The sequence below is a fragment of the Stegostoma tigrinum genome, chromosome 14 (assembly GCF_030684315.1).
Source record: "Stegostoma tigrinum isolate sSteTig4 chromosome 14, sSteTig4.hap1, whole genome shotgun sequence".
NCBI lineage: Eukaryota > Metazoa > Chordata > Chondrichthyes > Orectolobiformes > Stegostomatidae > Stegostoma > Stegostoma tigrinum.
In genome coordinates, this window is record NC_081367.1 from 56,980,898 (window position 1) to 57,001,373 (window position 20,476).

General features: G+C 41.0%; 1 protein-coding gene across 2 annotated transcripts in view; it reads right to left on the reverse strand.

Annotated features, from left to right (window-relative positions):
• Window positions 1–12,728: 12,728 nt before the first annotated feature.
• slc2a2 (solute carrier family 2 member 2) overlaps window positions 12,729–20,476 on the reverse strand; it is a 41,837-nt gene continuing 34,089 nt past the window's right edge. The window contains exons 11-12 of one of the 2 annotated variants that reach the window (XM_048542742.2): window positions 18,018–18,238; window positions 12,729–15,157 (exon numbers count right to left, since the gene is read on the reverse strand). In XM_048542742.2, coding sequence (XP_048398699.2) covers window positions 18,038–18,238 — 201 coding nt within the window. In that variant the 3' untranslated portion in view covers window positions 12,729–15,157; window positions 18,018–18,037. Of the gene's footprint in view, window positions 15,158–15,343; window positions 18,239–20,476 lie in introns of those variants that run through there. The other variant, XM_048542741.2, reaches the window with a different exon arrangement.

A 20,476-nucleotide genomic window follows, 5' to 3' on the forward strand; every position in this document is an offset into this window, starting at 1 on the left:
TGTGGGAAGGCATGCAGTGTTTTAGCATACACACACACAAAATATTTGGGGTCTTGCTTTTTCCATTTCGTTTTAGAATTGTTTCTTACAGTTTTTCTGTTCTGATGGAAAATGGGAATCAGTTACTTTCAAAGTCAGAGAGAGAGAGAGAGAGAAATTGATGTGGCCAATGCCTGGAGATTTTCTTTTAATTTTCTCAATTTTCAGAGAGCCACCTCAGTGGGAAGACTAGAAAAGCAATGTATCACTTAATTGGAGAGAGATTAAAGAACGCTGCTGTACAGAGATATCCAAGCAGTTTGTAGACGGAACACTGAAACTTTGTATTGGAAAGTCTTGTTACAATGGTGCATGGAATGAGTGAGATCATATCTAGACTACTACATGCAGCTGTGGGCTTGTTCTTGCATTGGAGCAATTCAAAGAAGGCTCATTACATTGACTCCATACATGAATCCTCCAGTCCCTGCATGTGACTGCTCTCACCTGATTGCCTTTGTAACAATCTAATTATGACCAGTGAATCACTTGCAATGATTTCTTGCCCTGCTCCCAAATTGTTACCTCTGGTGTTGCCATGGATCCAGACTTGGCCACCTAACACCTTCACATGTGTATAGTTCCCCCCAGGAACGTATGTGTCAGAATAAAATCAATTTTGATATGTACACTGATGACATCCAGTTCTACCACACTATCAACTCTTGACCCCTCCATTGTTTCGATATTATTAGACAGATTTCCTACATCTAGCACTGAAAAAGCTGAAATTCCTTTTAGATATATATTAGGAAGATTGAATTGCTTTATTTTTCCCCCTTTGAATTCACTTCCCTAGCTACCGACTCTAACCTATTCCCTTGTAACCCTCTGAGACTGAGCGAGTCTATTTGGTATAACAAAGTGTGCTTGGCCTGCTGTGTTCATCCAGCTCCACACTTTGTTATCTCAGAGTCTATTTGGTGTCACATTCAAAAACCGAAATAACCGGAGAAACACTGCATGTCTGACAGCATCTGTGGAGAGAAAGCAGAGTCAATCTTTTGGGGCAAGTGATCCTTCTTTAGAATTGGTGAAGGAAAAGGTGGCATATATGCTGAAGAAAGGGGGTAGGTGAAGGAGCGCATGACAGGTGGAACTAGAACTCAGCAAGACAGAACAGCAGTCAAGTACAGAAAGGGATGGATAATAGTGAGCCAAGGAGAAAGAAAAGCTGATAATATGGACCATTAGTAAGTGAAAATGGGTTGGCTGTGATGAAAGCAGGTCAGATCATAAAAGGCCCAGGATGTGGGTAAAGGCTATGGAAAAAGGTGTTCAGGCCCCAAAATTATTAAACTCGATGTTGTATCCTGAAGGTCACAGGACGCCAGAATTGTGTGAGTTTCTAGGCTGTCACTAAGCTCCCCTTGAAAGGTACACACGGCATTGGATTGCACTCTCAAGTTCAACTCCACCACCATTTTCATTAAAATCAGTGAGTTACACTGTTGATGGCTCTAGAACGAGAGATGTTGAATGAAATGAAGTAAGAAATTAAGTCAGAAATCAGAGGAATTTCTTCACACAGCAAATCATGAAGCTAAACAATGTATGAGAGACCATAAATATAGGAGCAGAATTAGACCATTCAGCCTATCAAGTCTGCTCCAGCATTTGATCATGGTTGATATGTTTCTCAACTCCATTCTCCTGCTTCTTCTCTCCATAGTTTTTGATCCCCATAATAATCAAGAACCTATCTATCACGGTCTTAAATGCACACAATGACTTGGCCTCCACAGCCTTCCATAGCAATGATTCACCACCCTCTGGCTGAAGAAATTCTTCCCCATCTCAGTTCTAAGGATCGTCCCTTCCTTTAGGCCTTGTCTTTCCTACTAGTGGAAACATCTTCTCCACATCCAGTCTCTCTCAGTATTCTATAAGATCCTCCCCTCATTCTTCTAAGCTCCATTGTGTGCAGACCCACTCCTCATATGACAAGCCCTTCATATCCGGGATCATTCTTGTAAACCTCTTCTGGATCCTTTCCAAGGCTAGCACATTCTTCCTTAGATATGGGACCCACAGGTGCTCAGAATGTTCCAAATGTGATCTGATCAGAGACTTTTACAGCCTCAGCACTACATCCCGGCCTTTGTATTCTAGCCAGCTTGAAATGAATACTAACACTGCATTTGCCTTCCATCTGCCTATTGAATCCATATGCTAACAGTAATAGAATCCTGAACAAGGACTCCCAAGTCTCTTTGTGCCTCAGATTTCTGAAACTTTTCCACATTTAGAAAATAGCCCATACCTCTATGTTTCCTACTAAAATGCATAACCTCACACGTACCCACTTTGTCTTCCATCTGCTCCTTCTTTGCCCACTCTCCTTGCCTGTCCAAGTCCTTCAGCAATCTCCCCCCTTCCTCAACCCACCTGCCCCTCCATCTTTGTGTCATCTGAAAACTATGCAACAATGCCCTGAGTTCCTTCATCCAGACTGTTAATTTATAACATGAATAATTGTGGTCCCAGCAATAACTACATGCTACTCCATTAGGGGAGAAGACGTAGTAGTAATTTATAGAGATTCATAATCCAGTAGCATGGGCTAATGAGGGACAATGAGTTCAAATCGCATCATATCATGCTGGTGTCATTTAATTTCATAAAATCTGGAATTGAAAGTTAGTCACAGTAATGGTGACCATAAAACTATCATGATTAATTATTATTTAGAGACAGATTCAATTGTACTTCCTGAACGAGCCTATTTGAGACTCCAAATCAATAGCAATGTGGTTAACGCTTAACATGTCCCAGAAATGCCCTGGAAAGCCACTCAGTTCAAGTGCAATGAGGGAAGGGCAACAAATGCTGGCCTCACCATTAATACCCAGACCCTTGTCATAAGATAAAGACAAACTCCACATACTTGTCTCGTTCTGTATGTCTTGACACCATGTCTGATATTTGCAGCGTTGGAAATGAAAGGAAGTGACCAGCAGTTTCCTACAGAGATTTATCTTGGAGCCTCAAAAATTTGTCATACTTATTGATTATTTGAATTACACAAGAGGGAACTATGTACCTAGGTTTGCCAGTCACATAAAATTTGATGGTTTAATAAGTTGTGTAACTGAGCACATGAGATTATAAGTAGTTGCTTATGATTAAGTGAGTGGCTGAAACTGTGGTAAATGGATCTCAACTGAGGTACGTATGAGATCATTTTTGATGGAAATGAATCGATCCAATTTTACCTAAATGGAGAGAAGCTGGGAATATTGAGGGTTCAAAGAGATTTAACAGTCCATGCACACGGATTGATATCATTCAATAACTTACAAAAATTGAATTAAAAGGTAGTTAACCTTTTAACCAGGGTACTGGAATAAAAAGGGAAGGAGGTTTTTCCACAGTTATACAAAGGTCAGAATAGACCACATATTAGAGTACTCTATACAGTTCTGCACGTGCACCTTAGAAAGGCCTTGGAAGGAGTATATTCAGTGGAATGATACAAAGACCCCAAAGATTAGATTTTAAAGAGAACCTACATCAATTAGTTTTATCCCCTGGAATATTGAAACTGTCAGAAGTCACATGACACCAGATTACAGTCCAAATATTTGTTTAAAATCACAAGCGTTTGGAGCTCTGCTCCTTCACCTGTCCAAGCTGAGTGAATGGATTTAAGGTACAGATTAGCAATGGTGTCACTAATTAAGAAGTACAAACTTGAGGGTCAGAATGGTCTCCTTATTCCATGCAGCCTTAGCTGTTCAAGATTATAAAAGACATTCCCAGCGGTGTTTGAAAACCCGAAACATTTACGAGTCAACAATATCTTTTTTTAAAAAACTGTGAAGAATGATCTGTTGTTCATTGCTAATGCATCTCTGGTTCCAGATGAGATAAGCCCTTTTTTTGCAAAGTTGTATTTGGTTCATGCAAAGGGCTAATACTATGTTTGCTATCTAAAGGGGAAAGGAAAATCACTGCATCATTAGGCCACACTGATTGGGCCAATGGTTCTCAGGAGAGCAGGCATTATCATGAAATAAGAGCACTCAGTTTATTAATGAGTGCCATTAGTCATTTATAGATGTTGTTGTGGAGCTTTATCATTGATAAAATGTTTGAAGTTTCATTTGAGGCAGCTACGCATTAACAAAACAAGAGACCATAACCATTTGATTTTTCTATGGAATCCAGCCAGTGGTAGGAAGCAAATACTTAATAAATTGAACAACTTACTACAGAACAGTCCACTACTCAGTTTGATTTCACAAACATCTGAGTGAATAAAGGTTAGCTGACTTGGAGAAAAATTCCGAGAGACACAAATGAATAGAAGTGATTCAGAGTGGTGCTCTAAAATTTCACAATTCTTAGCTTAGGTTTCACTCAACTTAGAAACTTGGACATTGGAACTCAGGGCATTTTCCATCATTTGTAAAATCTACAATATCATCACCTTCTCTCAAGGTTCCTAATGCTTGGCACCCTCCTGAATAGAAAGACATCACTGCATTTCTCAGCAACATTGCCAACAAAGTTGCCTTAAACAATGCTCTCAGTTTTGGCTCATATTTATCCTTCAACCACCATTATTAGAAACACAATTATCAGTTATCCTATTGCTATTGTGAAATCTTGCTGTGAAAGAATTGCCTGTCAAACTTTCTTGTAGTATAGTATTGAATTTACTTTAAAACAATACTTGGTTAGCTCAAAAGCACTGTGGTTCATCTTGGGGTAGTGGAAGTTGCCTGTATTGTTGCAGAATTGTGTTTTTTTGGTCAGTATTTGAATTCAGCTCTGTCAGCAAAGGAGTTCTGAGTAAAAATTAATTAATCTAATCAAAAGGTATACATTGGTTCATTGAACTAACAGAACAGGATCCAAATTGCTGCCAACTGTCCTATAGAATGATAAAAAATTGATCCAATATCATTAGAAATAATAATACAAAATCATCCAATTTCATTATGCGGAGAACATTCAGTCCATTTTGCCTCTGCTGGCTCCTTGAAAGAACTATCCAATTAAATTAACTCTGCCTACTCTTTCCACAGAGCATTGCAATGCATTTCAAATTCCCCTTTTCAAAATCAACTTGTGAAACCGCTTTCGATACCCTTTCAGACAGCCCATTCTAGATCATAACAGCTGATATATATTTTGAAAATAGAAAAAAATGTTGTGCAATTTACTAACTACCATATCTTGTCAGTGAAATGTCTCAAAACTGTTCAGGCAGTGCATCAACGTTGGTACACTGCAAGAAAGTTCAGCTCATTTACACCAGTAACGCTGCACAAACAACATTGGGATGGATTGCTAGGCAATCTGCTTGTTGGGGGGAGGAATGTTGGCCAGGATAGCTGGGAGAATTCCCTAAACTAACAAATCATACCTTGAAATATCCAGTTGTGAAATATCTAGTTGAACAGCCAGAGATTAGAAATAGTTACATGGTTGTTTTTGATTGATGCAGACTTGATTGGCCGAAAGACCTTTCTCTCTACTGTAGAACCTACACTCCCTTACTCTTCCTTCCTGCCATTATGGCACAGGCTGGATAAATTGTCTTGGCTTTTGGATCACACTGTTGAAAACTTGTGATCTGAAGGCAAATTGCACTAAAAATAAGGTTCTGGTTTATATTCAAATTCCTGTTCATCAACTTACTTACATTGGAGACAGAAAAGACCGAGAAGGGTTCCAAACTGAAACATTGACTTTTCTGCTCCTTAGATGCTGTCTGACCTGCTGAACTTATTTACCTCGCAGGGAGTACATAAGTCGACATGATCCAGTGCAATTGGGCAGTATGTCAGATTTACCTTTGCGGTCAAAGTAAAAGATATGCATTAAAATATATTCTTTCGCATATCTAAGAGTTGTAGCTGGAGCCATTTGATTAATACATCTCAAAATGGGTTAGTGCAAAAATAACACCAGTATCACCTGAGAGCAATTGATTTTAAAGATTGGAAATCACTTTTCAAACTATATAAAAATGCTATTTACTAGCTTCTTTGGTGTAAATAATTAGTTTCATGGTAAATTTAGAATTTTTTAAGGTGCCTATGTGATTTTGTGCCAGACACAGCAAAGTTGCAGATGTGGGACAGCCAGCTGAAAAGGCTTTGTGTGCACTTAAGCTGTTTTCAAGGGACATTACTCATCACCTTCTGAACAGCATTTATAGTTGGACAATCAATCTTAGCCTTGACAGTGAAACCCATCTCACATGATTGACATTAAAAACGGGCATTGATCTTAGAGAGTTTCAGACTTTCGGATAATCTTTTCTTTCTCTTCTGTTATTTCAGCCTCCTTGCTGTGTGCTGTCTCCCTTACTGTTGCTGGGCTGCTCTTTAAAATGTTCCCCATCTCCTCATTGAGCCTTAGAATAGTCTAGAGAAGGGGAGTTCAAATCCCACCAAGCCAGTTTGAGAATTGAATTCATGTTTGAGAATTGAATTCACTTTTGTAAAATCTGAAAATATGTGGCCACTGTTGATACAAATGTGCATGAAACTGTTGGGGTGACATTAAAACCTAGTTGATGAATGCCCTTTTAGAGAGGGGAAAGCTTACAGTCCTGAAAAAGCCTGGACCTCATATATATGAGTTTAGACATGTCTGAATGTGTTTGCCTCCTAACTGCACTCTGAAAGCATATCACTCACAATTTGGAATAGCACTAGAAAATAAGAGCAGGACTAGACAGATTGTCCCTTTACAGTAATGCTAATTCTTTTATATAGAGTCATAGATTCAAAAATCAAGAAATCAGACCCTTTGTTTCAACCAGTCATAACCAAACATAATCCCAAACCTCCTCCCACCCGCCCTCCTGCAAAAATTCCATCCCCTATTCCCAATTCCTCCACCTCATCTGCTCCCACGATAAGACATTCCACTCCCGCACATCCCAGATGTCCAAGTTCTTTAAGGACCGCAACTTTCCCCCCACGGTGATCGAGAACGCCCTTGACCGCGTCTCCCGCATTTCCCACGACACATCCCTCACACCCCGCCCCCGCCACAACCGCCCCAAGAGGATCCCCCTCGTTCTCACACACCACCCTACCAACCTCCGGATACAACGCATTATCCTCCGACACTTCCGCCATTTACAATCCGACCCCACCACCCAAGACATTTTTCCATCCCCTCCCCTGTCTGCTTTCTGGAGAGACCACTCTCTCCGTGATTCCCTTGTTCGCTCCACACTGCCCTCCAACCCCACCACACCTGGCACCTTCCCCTGCAACCGCAGGAAATGCTACACTTGTCCCCACACCTCCTCCCTCACCCCCATCCCAGGCCCCAAGATGACATTCCACATTAAGCAGAGGTTCACCTGCACATCTGCCAATGTGGTATACTGCATCCACTGTACCCGGTGCGGCTTCCTCTACATTGGGGAAACCAAGCGGAGGCTTGGGGACCGCTTTGCAGAACACCTCCGCTCAGTTCGCAACAAACAACTGCACCTCCCAGTCGCAAACCATTTCCACTCCCCCTCCCATTCTCTTGATGACATGTCCATCATGGGCCTCCTGCACTGCCACAATGATGCCACCCGAAGGTTGCAGGAACAGCAACTCATTCCGCCTGGGAACCCTGCAGCCATATGGTATCAATGTGGACTTCACCAGTTTCAAAATCTCCCCTTCCCCTACTGCATCCCTAAACCAGCCCAGTTCATCCCCTCCCCCCACTGCACCACACAACCAGCCCTGGTCTTCCCCCCCACCCACTGCATCCCAAAACCAGTCCAACCTGTCTCTGCCTCCCTAACCGGTTCTTCCTCTCACCCATCCCTTCCTCCCACCCCAAGCCGCACCCCCAGCTACCTACTAACCTCATCCCACCTCCTTGACCTGTCCGTCTTCCCTGGACTGACCTATCCCCTCCCTACCTCCCCACCTATCTTCTTTACTCTCCATCTTCGGTCCGCCTCCCCCTCTCTCCCTATTTATTCCAGTTCCCTCCCCCCATCCCCCTCTCTGATGAAGGGTCTAGGCCCGAAACGTCAGCTTTTGTGCTCCTGAGATGCTGCTTGGCCTGCTGTGTTCATCCAGCCTCACATTTTATTATCTTATAATCCCAAACTAGTCTCACCTGCCTGCTACTGGCCCATATGCTTCCAAACCCTCCCTATGCATGTACTTATCCAAATGTCTTTTAAATGTTGTAATTGTACCCACATCCACAACTTCATCAGAAAGTTCATTCCACACACGAACCACCAACTGTGTAAAAAATAATTGCCCCCATGTCTTTTTTAAATTTCTCTCCTCTCATCTTAAAGTTGTTCTCCTAGACTTGAAATCTCTTGCCCCAGGGAAAAAACACCTACTATTAACCCTATCTAAAGCACTCATGATTTTATAAACTTCCATATCCGGCAACGTCCTAATAAATCTCCTCAGAACCCTCTCTGCTTAAGAATATCCTTCCTATAACTGGGCCACCAGAACAGGACACTATTCCAGAAGAGGCCTCACCAAACATGGAACTTTTTTTTCAGTACAGTTGGGGGAGGGATGGTGGTATATGATTACTGGAAAATGATCAAGAGATAAAATGCAATGGGTTTGTTCTTTAACTTTGTAAGTCAGAAGTGACCAATTCTAGCATTGCAATTTCAAAACAGCTGACCGATTACAGCATTCCTTCTCTTAGTGCACAGGGATTGCTTTTCACAATCAGCCTTGACACAGCAAAGTCACAAAGTCCACAGCAAATACTATATGAGCCTGTCATTCCCAAAGTTTGCAATGAACAGTAAAAGCAAATTAGGGCCTCATTCCTACGGCACTACCACATAATCAGCGTGGAAAGGAGTGAGCTTAATCATCAAATTTTTTGCAGCAATAAATAATTGCTCACTGAACTCATTAATCTTTCTGGTTATTGATTACGTTTTATTTGCTTTCAACTGGTTGAACCCTTTTGACACTAATAGAAGCAATTATTAGCTGGAGTAGTTAAAAAATGACAGAGGGCTGAAAATTCAAGTCAACTGTTATCTCCAAAAATTATTCTTGTTAAAAACAAAGTCCACCTGTATTATAGGGTCTGTTGAACACTTGCATATTTTCTACATGATGAATGTCAATTGGGTGGCAGGTAACTGTAGAAAATTGTACATAAATAAGTCAAGGAAGTTCCTCTGAAGATAGAATTGAAGTCAGAGGAAACTGGGGCTAAACTCTTCACTAGTTCGAGTTGCTGGAATATGGGTCCTGGAGATTCCACACGTGATCCTCAACCAAGGGCAAACTTCTGGATTAAGTATGCAGTAATTGGGGCTTATGGAGGGATGGCAATTAGACTAGCTAATGAACCATTTCAATTTAATTATCACTGTTCCCTTCGGAATTCAATAGTGGCTCAGGGTTGAATGTGACCACTCCTGTAGAAAAGCATTCATCTGGCGCACGTTGTTACCAGCTGGTGGTAGGGGGAGATGTCCCTTGTTCACAGGCATCTAATTGGGGGACCCAGCCTCTCAGAAAAGGTGCTCCCACTGAAAAGAATTCCCTGCCTTTGCATGCAACATGCCCCTCCACACTAGCTCCCTCCCCACATCCTGACCTAGTTACCTCTCCCAGGCTGAGCCCCATTTCATGGTGAAGACCCTGGTCTATTATTAACACTAAAATAAGACAAAGAAGGGCAGATCTTGATGATCTGAAACAGGAACAGAAATTGCTGGAGAAATTCAGCAGGTCTGCAGCATCTGTGAAGAGAAAGCAAAGTTGATGGCAGCCAGAAACTGAACACCTGCTCAGCCCCAGAGAGTAGATGATCCCAGATTTCCAGCCATTAATGGCTTTGTTAAAGTGCACAGACAGACACTGGGGCAGTAGCCAGGTTTGTGAGAGGCCGTTGGTAACCTGGATTGAAGAGTGGAGGTGTCCACCAAAGATATTAGTACCATATTGGCTCAGTATGCATGTATCTGGTTGTCTCCACGAGCAAGTCAGCGACCCCTTTGGAAAGTCAGGTCCAGCTCACTCAATGTCTCACTTATGCATGTGAGCCTGCACTCCATTGCTGTAGCTGTTGATGCTCAGCAAGTGACCTCACTTCTTCGTCTTAGGAAGACCAGAGGTTGCTAGTGGAATCCAATTGAAAAACAGAGCAACACAAAGGACACCAAAGGCTTCCTCTCAGAACACTCTAGCGGCGTCTGGCCCCTTCACATTCCCAATGTCAAAGGCTGCAGAAGTCCAAACTGAGGAAGTTGAGCTTACATATGGGCAAGACACCCTCAGAAAGCTAGGGTCCTCTAGGCCCAGACACCCCTAGATACAACTGACCATATCTTCCATAGTGACAGGTCCAATTACACAACAGGCTCTCTCCACTCCAGATGTAGAAGTTGGGACTTTATTTAGATGTAGTCAGAAGAAAAGGAAGAAAATCATTAAAGAGGATGTAGAGATGGGAAGGGTGATACATTATTGTAATTATCTTCCACTTTTGTATATATTTGTGCATTTGGACTCTTCAAATGTTTGCTTGTGGTGCAGTTGTAGTGTCCCTCCCCTGGTTAAATAAAAAAAATTACTCTAGTGACTTTGTTGCTGTTAAACCTGTTCAGAAATGAGCAGCTTCTTCAGATATTCTAAAGATAAAAGCAGTTGTAATTGCCAAGTGTTGCTCATTACTAATAAGAATCCAACTCTTTGACTGCAGATAAACTCAGGTGTTAGAGATCCTAGAACCATGACATCATTGGCTGCAGCCAAGACATTGGAATTTAATTGAGGCAACACTGTGGTTAAAAACAAAGTGCAGGAATGGGACCTAGCCTGCACACATCTTCCACATATACAACCACCAGTGAGGATTCTGTACATCCCTGGAGGAAATGGCTCATTCTATGTATCACCATTTTCAAGACACATCACTGCCATTCAAAGCTGGAAATGTTCAATGGGCAATTCACATGTCCACTCTCCAACATTGTGCAACTTCTCTCAACAGACCATGACACTAAGTACTGCCTGTCTCAAGCTAAACATTAATTTACAGGATCTTGAAGCATTTCAGAACAATTTGGCAATCAACAAATATTCTGCAATGTTGAAGGGTTACCAATGATGGAAGGGTCAAAAGCAGAAGCCTCAAGGATTGCTCTTAATATTAAGTCTATCATGACAACCTTCACTGCACACTTGGTATTATATGCTGAATGAAGCCCTAAGAGCAACTTAACCTTAGTTCACAAGTATCACATGGTACAATCTCACTGACTGCCGCTTTTTCCTTATAGTCAATAGGGCATGTAATGGTTAGATATTGAAAGTGGGATCACTGAAAGATATCAAGCATACAGTTAGATGGATAAAAGAAAGCAGTCATCAGTCTCTCTAATAACCAGGCCCAAATGCCCATTACGCTAAACAGAGCTGCTCGCCATAAAAGCGAGAGAAAGTTGTGCAATTAAAGGAAACTGGTTTCAATTAGATTCTCTCTGGCTTCTCATGCTCAAGGATGCATTGTTCTGCTATGCTTTTGTGGATGCCCTTTCCAGTTAATACCCTGATCCTCATCCTAACTTTCATCCTCCGAAGATTGCTGTCAATCTCCGATGTCCTGTGCATCCCCACTTTGTCAGATCAAGTTGTGAATGGCACAGCATAGCAAAATAATCCTTTCTGGGCTACACTGTATGACAATGCTGGGTGATGCTGGAAATCAAGTCCAGGAAATTCTTAGACTGCCCACAAATATGAGAATTTAATTAAACTAACAAAAATCCCAACTTGAGAGTCTGTTATCATAAGACAATAAGATATAGGAGCCCACTGAGTCTTCTCCGCCATTCAGTCATGTCTGATATGTTTCTCAACCCCATTCTTCTGTCTTGTCCCTGTAACCCTTGACCTCCTCACTAATGAAGAAATAAATGCATTCAATGACTTGGCCTCTACAGCCTTCTGCGGCAATGAGTTACACAGATCAACAACCCTCTGGTTGAAGATATTCCTGCTCATCCCAGTTCTAAAGAGCTGTCCCTTCATTTTGAGGCTGTACCCTTGGATCCTGGCCTCTCATACTAGTGCAAACTAGTGTTCTCCACATCCATGCTATCCAGGCCCCTCAGTATTCTGTAAGTTTCAATCAGATCCCTACTCATCCTTCTAAACTCCGAGTACAGACCCAGAGTCCTCAACTACTCCTCATATGACAAGCCCTTAATCTCCAGGATCATTCTTGTAATCTTCTTCTGAACCCCCACCAACGCCAGCACATCGTCCCTTAACCTCTGCTGATTTTTAAAGGCTTCCCAATCGTGTTCACCATATTGAATGCTTTTTCTTTCGCTTTTATGCAGCCTCTGATTTCCCTTGTCAGCCACAGTTACCTTGTCCTCTCCTTGGCATTTTACTCATGACAAAAGCAAATTACATTAGGTTTCTTCAGTAACAAAAAAAAAGCCCTATTATTTATTATAATGCACCTGTGAAAGGTGAACTGTAAAAGGAAAGGCATCTGATTTGTACAGCTTAAACTTAATCTTATTTTAAGGAGCCTGACGGTCTGTGTATCAGACTGTGGGCTTTGTAAAGATGTTGTCAGCCACGTTTGTCAGGGGTAGCTCTAATCTCCATGCAGGTTGGCCCCTTATAACGTTAAACATTACCCCTTTTAAAATTCCTCCCCCCCACCCTACCAGCCCAACTCATCCACACACACACACACACACAAAATATCCGGGGTCTTGCTTTTTCCATTTCGTTTTAGAATTGTTTTTTACAGTTTTTCTGTTCTGATGGAAAATGGGAATCAGTTACTTTCATAGTCAGAGAGAGAGAGAGAGAGAGAGAGAGAGAGAGAGAGAGAGAGAAATTGATGTGGCCAATACCTGGAGATTTTTTATAATTTTCTTGTTTTCATTTCCCTTACAAGGCCTGTGTTAATCTACAATCTGACCATTAGATGGTTGTTGCTATGGTGCTTCTGCTCCAACAACAATTGGTTCCAGTTCACATAGACTCAATGTCCCCAAAAAGTAACATTGTTTCTCGTGTACTGGTTAGCTTGACCTGTTTCCCCAAACTGCAGACAACCCATGTCCATTCTCCACTTTTAAAGGCTGGGTCAATTTTTCTCATTTTTGATCCACTGTTTTAAAATAACTAGAGGTGGTCTCTTACAACAATTATTCCGTGCTGAAGTGATCCAGGTATCAAAGCTTCCTCATAAAGGGACCTTCATTGAATCATAGAATCCCTGCAGTGAGGAAACAGGCCCTGAGGCCCAACAAGTCCACACCTACTCATGAAGCATCCTACCCAGACCCATTCCCCTCTCACCCACCTAATCTACACATCTATGGACACTAGATGCAATTTAGCATGGCTAATCCATCTAGCCTGCACATCTTTTTGGACCGTGGGAGGAAACCGGAGGAAACACACACACAGAACTATAGTCGCTTTCTGTATATCTTCATTCTGCGTAGCTCTGAGGGGTTTGCAAAGTTGTCATCAGCTATCCTTGTCTCCCAGCAGCCATCCTAGTAAAACCCAAGGACCCTGGATAGGAGCAGGAACCTATAATTGTCTCTTCCATATGCATCATGACAGCTGTCAGGTCATCCAGTGCAGACCTCCAAATTCTGGCATCACGAGTTACATATTAATTGAACATTGACAAGCTGGAAACTATGAATTGGGCAGGTTGATGTCAGGGCACCTGTAACAATGTGGGTGCAGTCTATAGGGTCCTGCATCTGGGAAGCCATCTGGCTATTTGACTTACAGAACCATATATATTTATGAGGACAGAAAAGATCATTTGGCTCATGATATCTGCATTGGTTCACTGAAAAAACATCGTGATTTCGTGCCATTCCCCTGCCTTTGCCCCATAATCCTAGATATTATCTATATTTAAAGCGCCTAATACCCTCTTGATTGCCTCAATTGAACATGCGTCCACTACATTTTGAGGAAGTATATTCCATATCATAGCTACTTATTATGTGAAATTGTTTTTTCTCACTTCACAATTACTTTGTTCACAAATGGCCGTATATCTGTGCCCTCTGGTCCTTGATCCTGTTATAAGCAGCAACAGTTTCTCCCTATCTACTTTGTCCAGTCCCATTTAAGTTTGAAAAACTTATACCAAATCTCCTCTCGGGCTTATTTCCAAGCAGAACCATTCTAACCTCTCCACTCTACCTCATAACTGAAATTTCTCATCTCTAGAATCACTTTCTGCACTGTGTTTGTATCCTGCCTGAGGTGTTCTGCTGAAAACTGTACAAAATACTTCATCTGAGGTTGAACAACTGCTTTTTGCAAGTTCAGCATAGCCTCCTTGATGGTGGACTCTACATATCTTTGACAAATCCTGGCTGCTTACTTCACCTATCCTGCTATCTTGAGACTTCTGCACACATACTGCTCCTGCACACTCTTTTGGGTAGAACACTTTGTTTTATACTGTCTCTGCATGTTCTTGCAACTATGGTTTATCACCTCACATTTCTCTGCATTGAATTTCATCTGCCATCTGTCTAGCCTTTCCACCCAGTTGTCAATGTCATTTTGACATTTCTTCACTGTCCTTTCAAAGTTTTGCACCATCCATAAACTTTTAAATTCTTGGTAATTATTCCCCAAGCACCAATGTCTAGGTCATTAATAGATATCAGGAAAGGAATGGTTCCAAAACTGACTCAGAGAGCTCTGCTACAAACCTTTCTCCTGCTTATTAGCCATTTGTGTGTCCATGTTGTTACTGTCCTATTTATTCCATGAGCTATAGCTTTACTCCCAAGGCTATTATGTGACACTATTATCAAATGCCTTTTGGAAGGCCATGTTCAGCACATTTCTCAGATAAGAACAGAAATACTGAAATGGCATATAAATCAGATGAGTTGGGCTAATAATGTGATGCAAAGACATGGAAAATGGTAGTCATTGCTTTCTAGTGAAATACTGAAATCAGCGTTTGAAGTTTGAAGGAAAAATCAGGAACTTTCGGACTTGTTTCATTTTTGCTGTATGTTTCCAACATTCTTCCCCATGCCATTCAAGGGAGTCCCAATGTTAACATTTTAAGTCCGGTATGACTCTTCTTCAGAACCCTTGGGCAAAAAGCTGCAAATCTGAAATAAGGGAGGAAAATGGTAGAAATAAAGAGCATGTAATATTCCAGCTCCTCCTGGACACAACAGCTCAACTGTTTTCCTGATCATCATCTTCTTTTAACATGTTTTAAAGACATACAGTACATCAGAGAGGCTTTCTTTGTCGCCTTTCACTTCATAAAAAATCAAAAGTCATGAAAGAAATTCCGGTAACCAACTGTTTAATCTGTTAACTTACTGTTATAAATTGTACATTAGTCTGTTTTAAAAATAGCACTAGATGTGTTAATGGGACGTAAATCCATCCTCAAACATTACAAATCTCTGCTTAGCAGATGACATTTGCTGAAAGACAGGCAGTGAGTGATACGTTGCTCCATGGATTGGTTTCCATGAATAGTTGGTGTGCATAGTTCTACATCATTGCTTCCGGATCACAACATCCAAGAAACCGAGGGCTAATGCTTTGATCACATACTCAGCCTGCCCATCCCTCTCCAATCCAGCTCCATGCTATGTTCCTTATGAGTGTTTTGAGATCAGGAATGAGAGGTTGCCAAATTAATCTAAAATGGCTCTCAGAGGCAAATGATTGGATGGGAGCACCGATGGCTGATGGGTTCAGGGTTGGTGACTGATGCAAAGTCCATCACCTAGAGGACAGAATCAATGAATGTCTCTATTGTTGCTTCCACAGAAGCTGGTGTGCCAGCAAACCACCAGATGGAAAATTCAGTTCAATCCTCAGTTCTGCCATTTCAATATTTCAGCAGTCACGCAAAAGTTATTTTCAAAGAAATGAACAATTACAGGCAAATTATTTAACTTAGCAATAGTATGCAAGTACTTCTCCACCCCTGATCTCCTCCAGAGACCTGCAGTGCACTGTCACCTCCCTTTCAAACCATAACAGAAGGACTACAAGTAGGAGGTGGGGAGAAGCAATGCGCATTGCTTAAATAGCCTAAATTTGTGCAAAATAATTGCTCTTCAGATCACTGGAGAATTGATTATTCTGTTTGCTGATCTTGATGAAAACCAAGCTCACAGGGTTCCAACATTATCTCAGATGGTGAATTCCCCTTTCTTAATATTGATTTGAATTTGGCATTAAGTTTAGGGTATCTCCAGGCATCCAGCAATTGTGATATAATCGAGTAAGAGGAAGCAAACTGACAACATTGAAGTATTCTCAAAGGTAGCAAACTAAGAAATAGAATATACTGATTATCCTTCACTTTTTAAAATTATTTTAAAATACTATTCTAAAATTATGGATTTCTTTTGTCAAAATGGAAACTTCTTACTCTACACAATTATAAAATTAGTTTTGATTGTTCAGCAGTGGTTGTGACTAAATTTAAAAAAAACCAAAAAAAACCTGCAGATGCTAGAACAAAAACATGAATTGTTGGAGGAACTCAACAGGTTTAGCAGCATCTATGCAGAGAAAGCAGAGTTAACATTGTGCATCCTTCTGAAGAAGGGAGACTGGATGCACAACCTTAACTCTACTTTCTCTGTACAACTGAGTTTTTCCAGAACTGCTGAGCTTTTCCACTTTGGTTGTAATGAAATACACTGTTAAAAACCTGTGAAAAACCTCACTAATGAGGTGTAACTTCTTGTGGATTGTTAACAGCAAGATTACAACTTAGATAGTACAATTTTCATCAGTGATTTTGAAAGATTGTCAAGACACTTACAGAACAGCAAAAAAATAGCAATTTCTGGATTTCCACATTTAACTGTGCATTTGTGGATGGCAGAAGTTTCTGGCAGTTTCATAAGCTAATGATGGTATCATTAAAACCACAAAATCCTTGCTAATATTCCTCTTGACAAGATTTGAGAACACTGTTGTGTAACCAATGGTAACCTTAAAGCTGCATGGCAATAACACACTAAAAAACATGGCATTCAATTAAAGGAAGTAGGGAAAGCCATAATTTGTGTGGCAGTGAATCATCATGTGTCCTTCATACAATCATGTCACCATCACCCTTTGCATTAAAAATCAATGAAACAAAGGTCAGGCAGAGTGCACAATAGGCACCATTTCATTTTTACCTTTCTCTTTCCCCTCCCCCCACAAAAAAGTTATATTCTATTTCCAAAATCTTTATCAGTTTGTCTGAAGTGGTTCTGTTATTTTAACATATGTTGCTGATATATTGAACATAAATGGGGTTAATTTCTGTTTTAGGACAATTGGTCAATTAGCTTCAGTTAAACAAGTATTCATTGACTAATTCCACACAGAGCAATCTTAAACTGTTGTTCCTTAGCACAATTATTATTGCGCCCTAATTTCATTGATGGTTGTCACTAGGGAATTGGTTAATATTCAACTGTCAGTCAAAAGGATATTTTGTTTCTCCCCATCTCCAAATGTTTTCAAGTAAAACTATTCAAGGAAAACAGAGAGAAAAAGAAATTGATGATGTTCCTCCAGGGCAATTCACACCACATCTAGGAATTAACCTGGAATCACCAGAAATTTAAGACTAATCATGGATGATTAGTAGATTGATCTTGGTTGTCTAACTCCATGCAAGCATTAGAGCAAAGGAAAAAAGAAGCACTACAGGCCATGCTGGGATCCAATTTACACCAGGATCTAGCCCAGACTTGAACCAGCTTGTACTAGAAAATCTGCTTTACTAAATGCATTCACTTAGTCATTCTTCATACAATACCAGTATGCACTGTCGATGGTTCTGGTTTCATCCAACTGTTGAAGATAGGGAAGAGGCACAGCAATTTTCCAACATGTTTTCCTAAAGGTACTGGTATATCACATTACATGGTTCCTCTTTCAGTCTCAGTTTGAATCCTTTCACATCAATTTGCACAGAAGAAAGTTTCAGATTCTGACCTTTTCCCTTTGTGCATCCATTAGGCCTCTGCACTGCCCAAATGTTCCAGCTCAGTAGCAGAAGCTTTGAATTGTTCTGCTGTAGATTTCTGTTGTCGGAATCCTTGCACAATCTGTTCAAATGTCTTGCCTTTTGTCTCGGGTACTCTGAAGTGTGTGAACAGGGTGAAACCAAAGAGAAGCCCAGCAAAAATGACAAATACATATGGGCCACACAGTTCCTGTAGAGAGTATATGGAGAGAAAGTCTTAAAAAGAGATGGTGATCAATTAGCTGAATCAGAACTAATCCCAATTTTGTGCTTGATTTGTAGACCCCATAAATGTTTATTGCACAATTGGTTCAACTGGTCCAACATGTGGAGTAATGTGGAGTAATTTAAAGGTGGTTTAAAAGTGATTTAAAAGTAATTTAAACTACTGTGGCTCAGTAGTTAGCACTGCTGCCACACAGCTCTAGGAACCTGGGTTTGATTCCAGCCTTGGCTGACTGTGAAGTTTTCACATTCTCCCTGTGTCTGCATAAGTTTCAGCTGGGCGATCTGGTTCCCTCCCACAGTCCAAAGATGTGTAGCCTGGATGGATTGACCATGCTAAATTGTCCACATTGAATGGGGATGTGTAGGCTCAGTAGATTTATCATGGTGCATGGGGGCTATGGGGTTAGGGTAGGGACCTAGGTCTTGGTGGGATGCTTTCAGACATTTGAATGACCTCTTTCTGCACTGTAGGGATTCTGTGATTCTGCGACTTTATTAATAATCCCTCTGAATCACCATAGCCCTGTTTCAATCCCATTGTCTCAACACCACAGAAATTCCTCCGTTTCAAATATTGAACTGATTTTCTTTAAAGCACTCTGCTTCAAGCACTTGCTGTGGCACCCCAAAATGAATCATTTTTAGGGTTGTGGCAAAATGGCAAAATAAGTTGCTCTTGCATAAAGACAGTTAGGGCTGGATGAGCCAATTGGCCCTATGTGACATAACCAACCTACAATTTTAAAATTTCCTGTGTTTCAAATATTGAGCCAATCTTCCTTAAAGCACTCAGCTATTAAAGTATTTCCATCTTCCAAAAATTGTCTACATTAAGAAATTTCTTATTCACAATCTTAGAATAGTTGATGACCCCACATTGCTTAAGCTCCAATATGAGACTGCACTTTTTACCCTTTACATTGTATGACAATCCTTCATTGTTTTATAATTATCAATCACACCTCGTATCAACCTTGTCTGCTTCAGTGAAACAGCCCTCATGTCACAAGTCTCTTTAGACAACTGTAATTCCTGATCAATGGTTAAACCTGTTACATCAGTCTATTCTCTAGGTTCACATTGGTTATAATGGGGAAGTGCCTGGAACTGGGGATTGGAAGAGTTCCCCATTACCTTCAAATTCACCACATTTTCCAATCATCAGACTTCCTACCCAACTGTGATCACATGCATACTACACCCGTACTCTGAGAACCGTAGCGATAAACTGGAATATCCACATATGGTCATAAGGGATTTCTGCATCACAAGCTCTTAGGGTATAATTTCATCCAACTGTTCAATCAGGGAAACTGACTGGATCAGATCCACCAATTATTTTCCTGACTCTTCATTCCACTGGAGCAAATGCAGAGCAAATCTTGATTAAAACGGACAGGAGATCAGAGGAAAAGCTTTTTCAACCAGTGGGTGGATGGTGTCTGGAATTTACTCCCTTGTTTCCTGGTTGAGGAGGAAACTGATTGCATAGGAACCTGGCTCCACACCTGAAGTGCTGCAAATCTCTGGAACCAGAACCAACTTAAGCCAGAGAGTGGTGAATCTATGGAATTCACTGCCACAGAAAGCTGTAGAGGCCAGGTCATTGAGTACATTTAAGACTGAGTTAGATAGGTTTTTGATTATCAAGGGGATCAAGGGTGATGGGGAGAAAGCGGGAGAATGGGGTTGAAAAACTTCTCAGCCATGATTGAATGGCAGAGCAGATTCGATGGGCCAAATGACCTAATTTCTGCTCCTATGTCTCATGGTCTTATGGTCTTAATGGGATTAGAATGGGCAGTATTTTAAACTATCAGTGCAAATGTGATGAGCTGAATGGCCTCGTCATTTGCTGAAAAATTCCATGGTTCCATAAAACAACATTCTGATCTGTTGAGATCAGAGTCATGCCAATAAAATTGAATAAAATTGTGTTCTTCCTTGTTTCTGTCTACATAACTGGGCACTGTGCTTCTTAATTTTCACTTCATCTGCTCAATAAAATGAAGCCTTTGTCTGCTACAGTGATACATCAGTGTTCCAACTTACACCAATTCCCCCTTACTCATCCCTGTTGCTCACCAACATACAATTGGTCTCCTAGTTTAAGCAACTTTTTGATATTGTTGAAGACTTTCAAGATCTCTCCTATCTCTGTAAGCTCCTTCAGCACATAACCCTCTGAGATGCTAGAGAT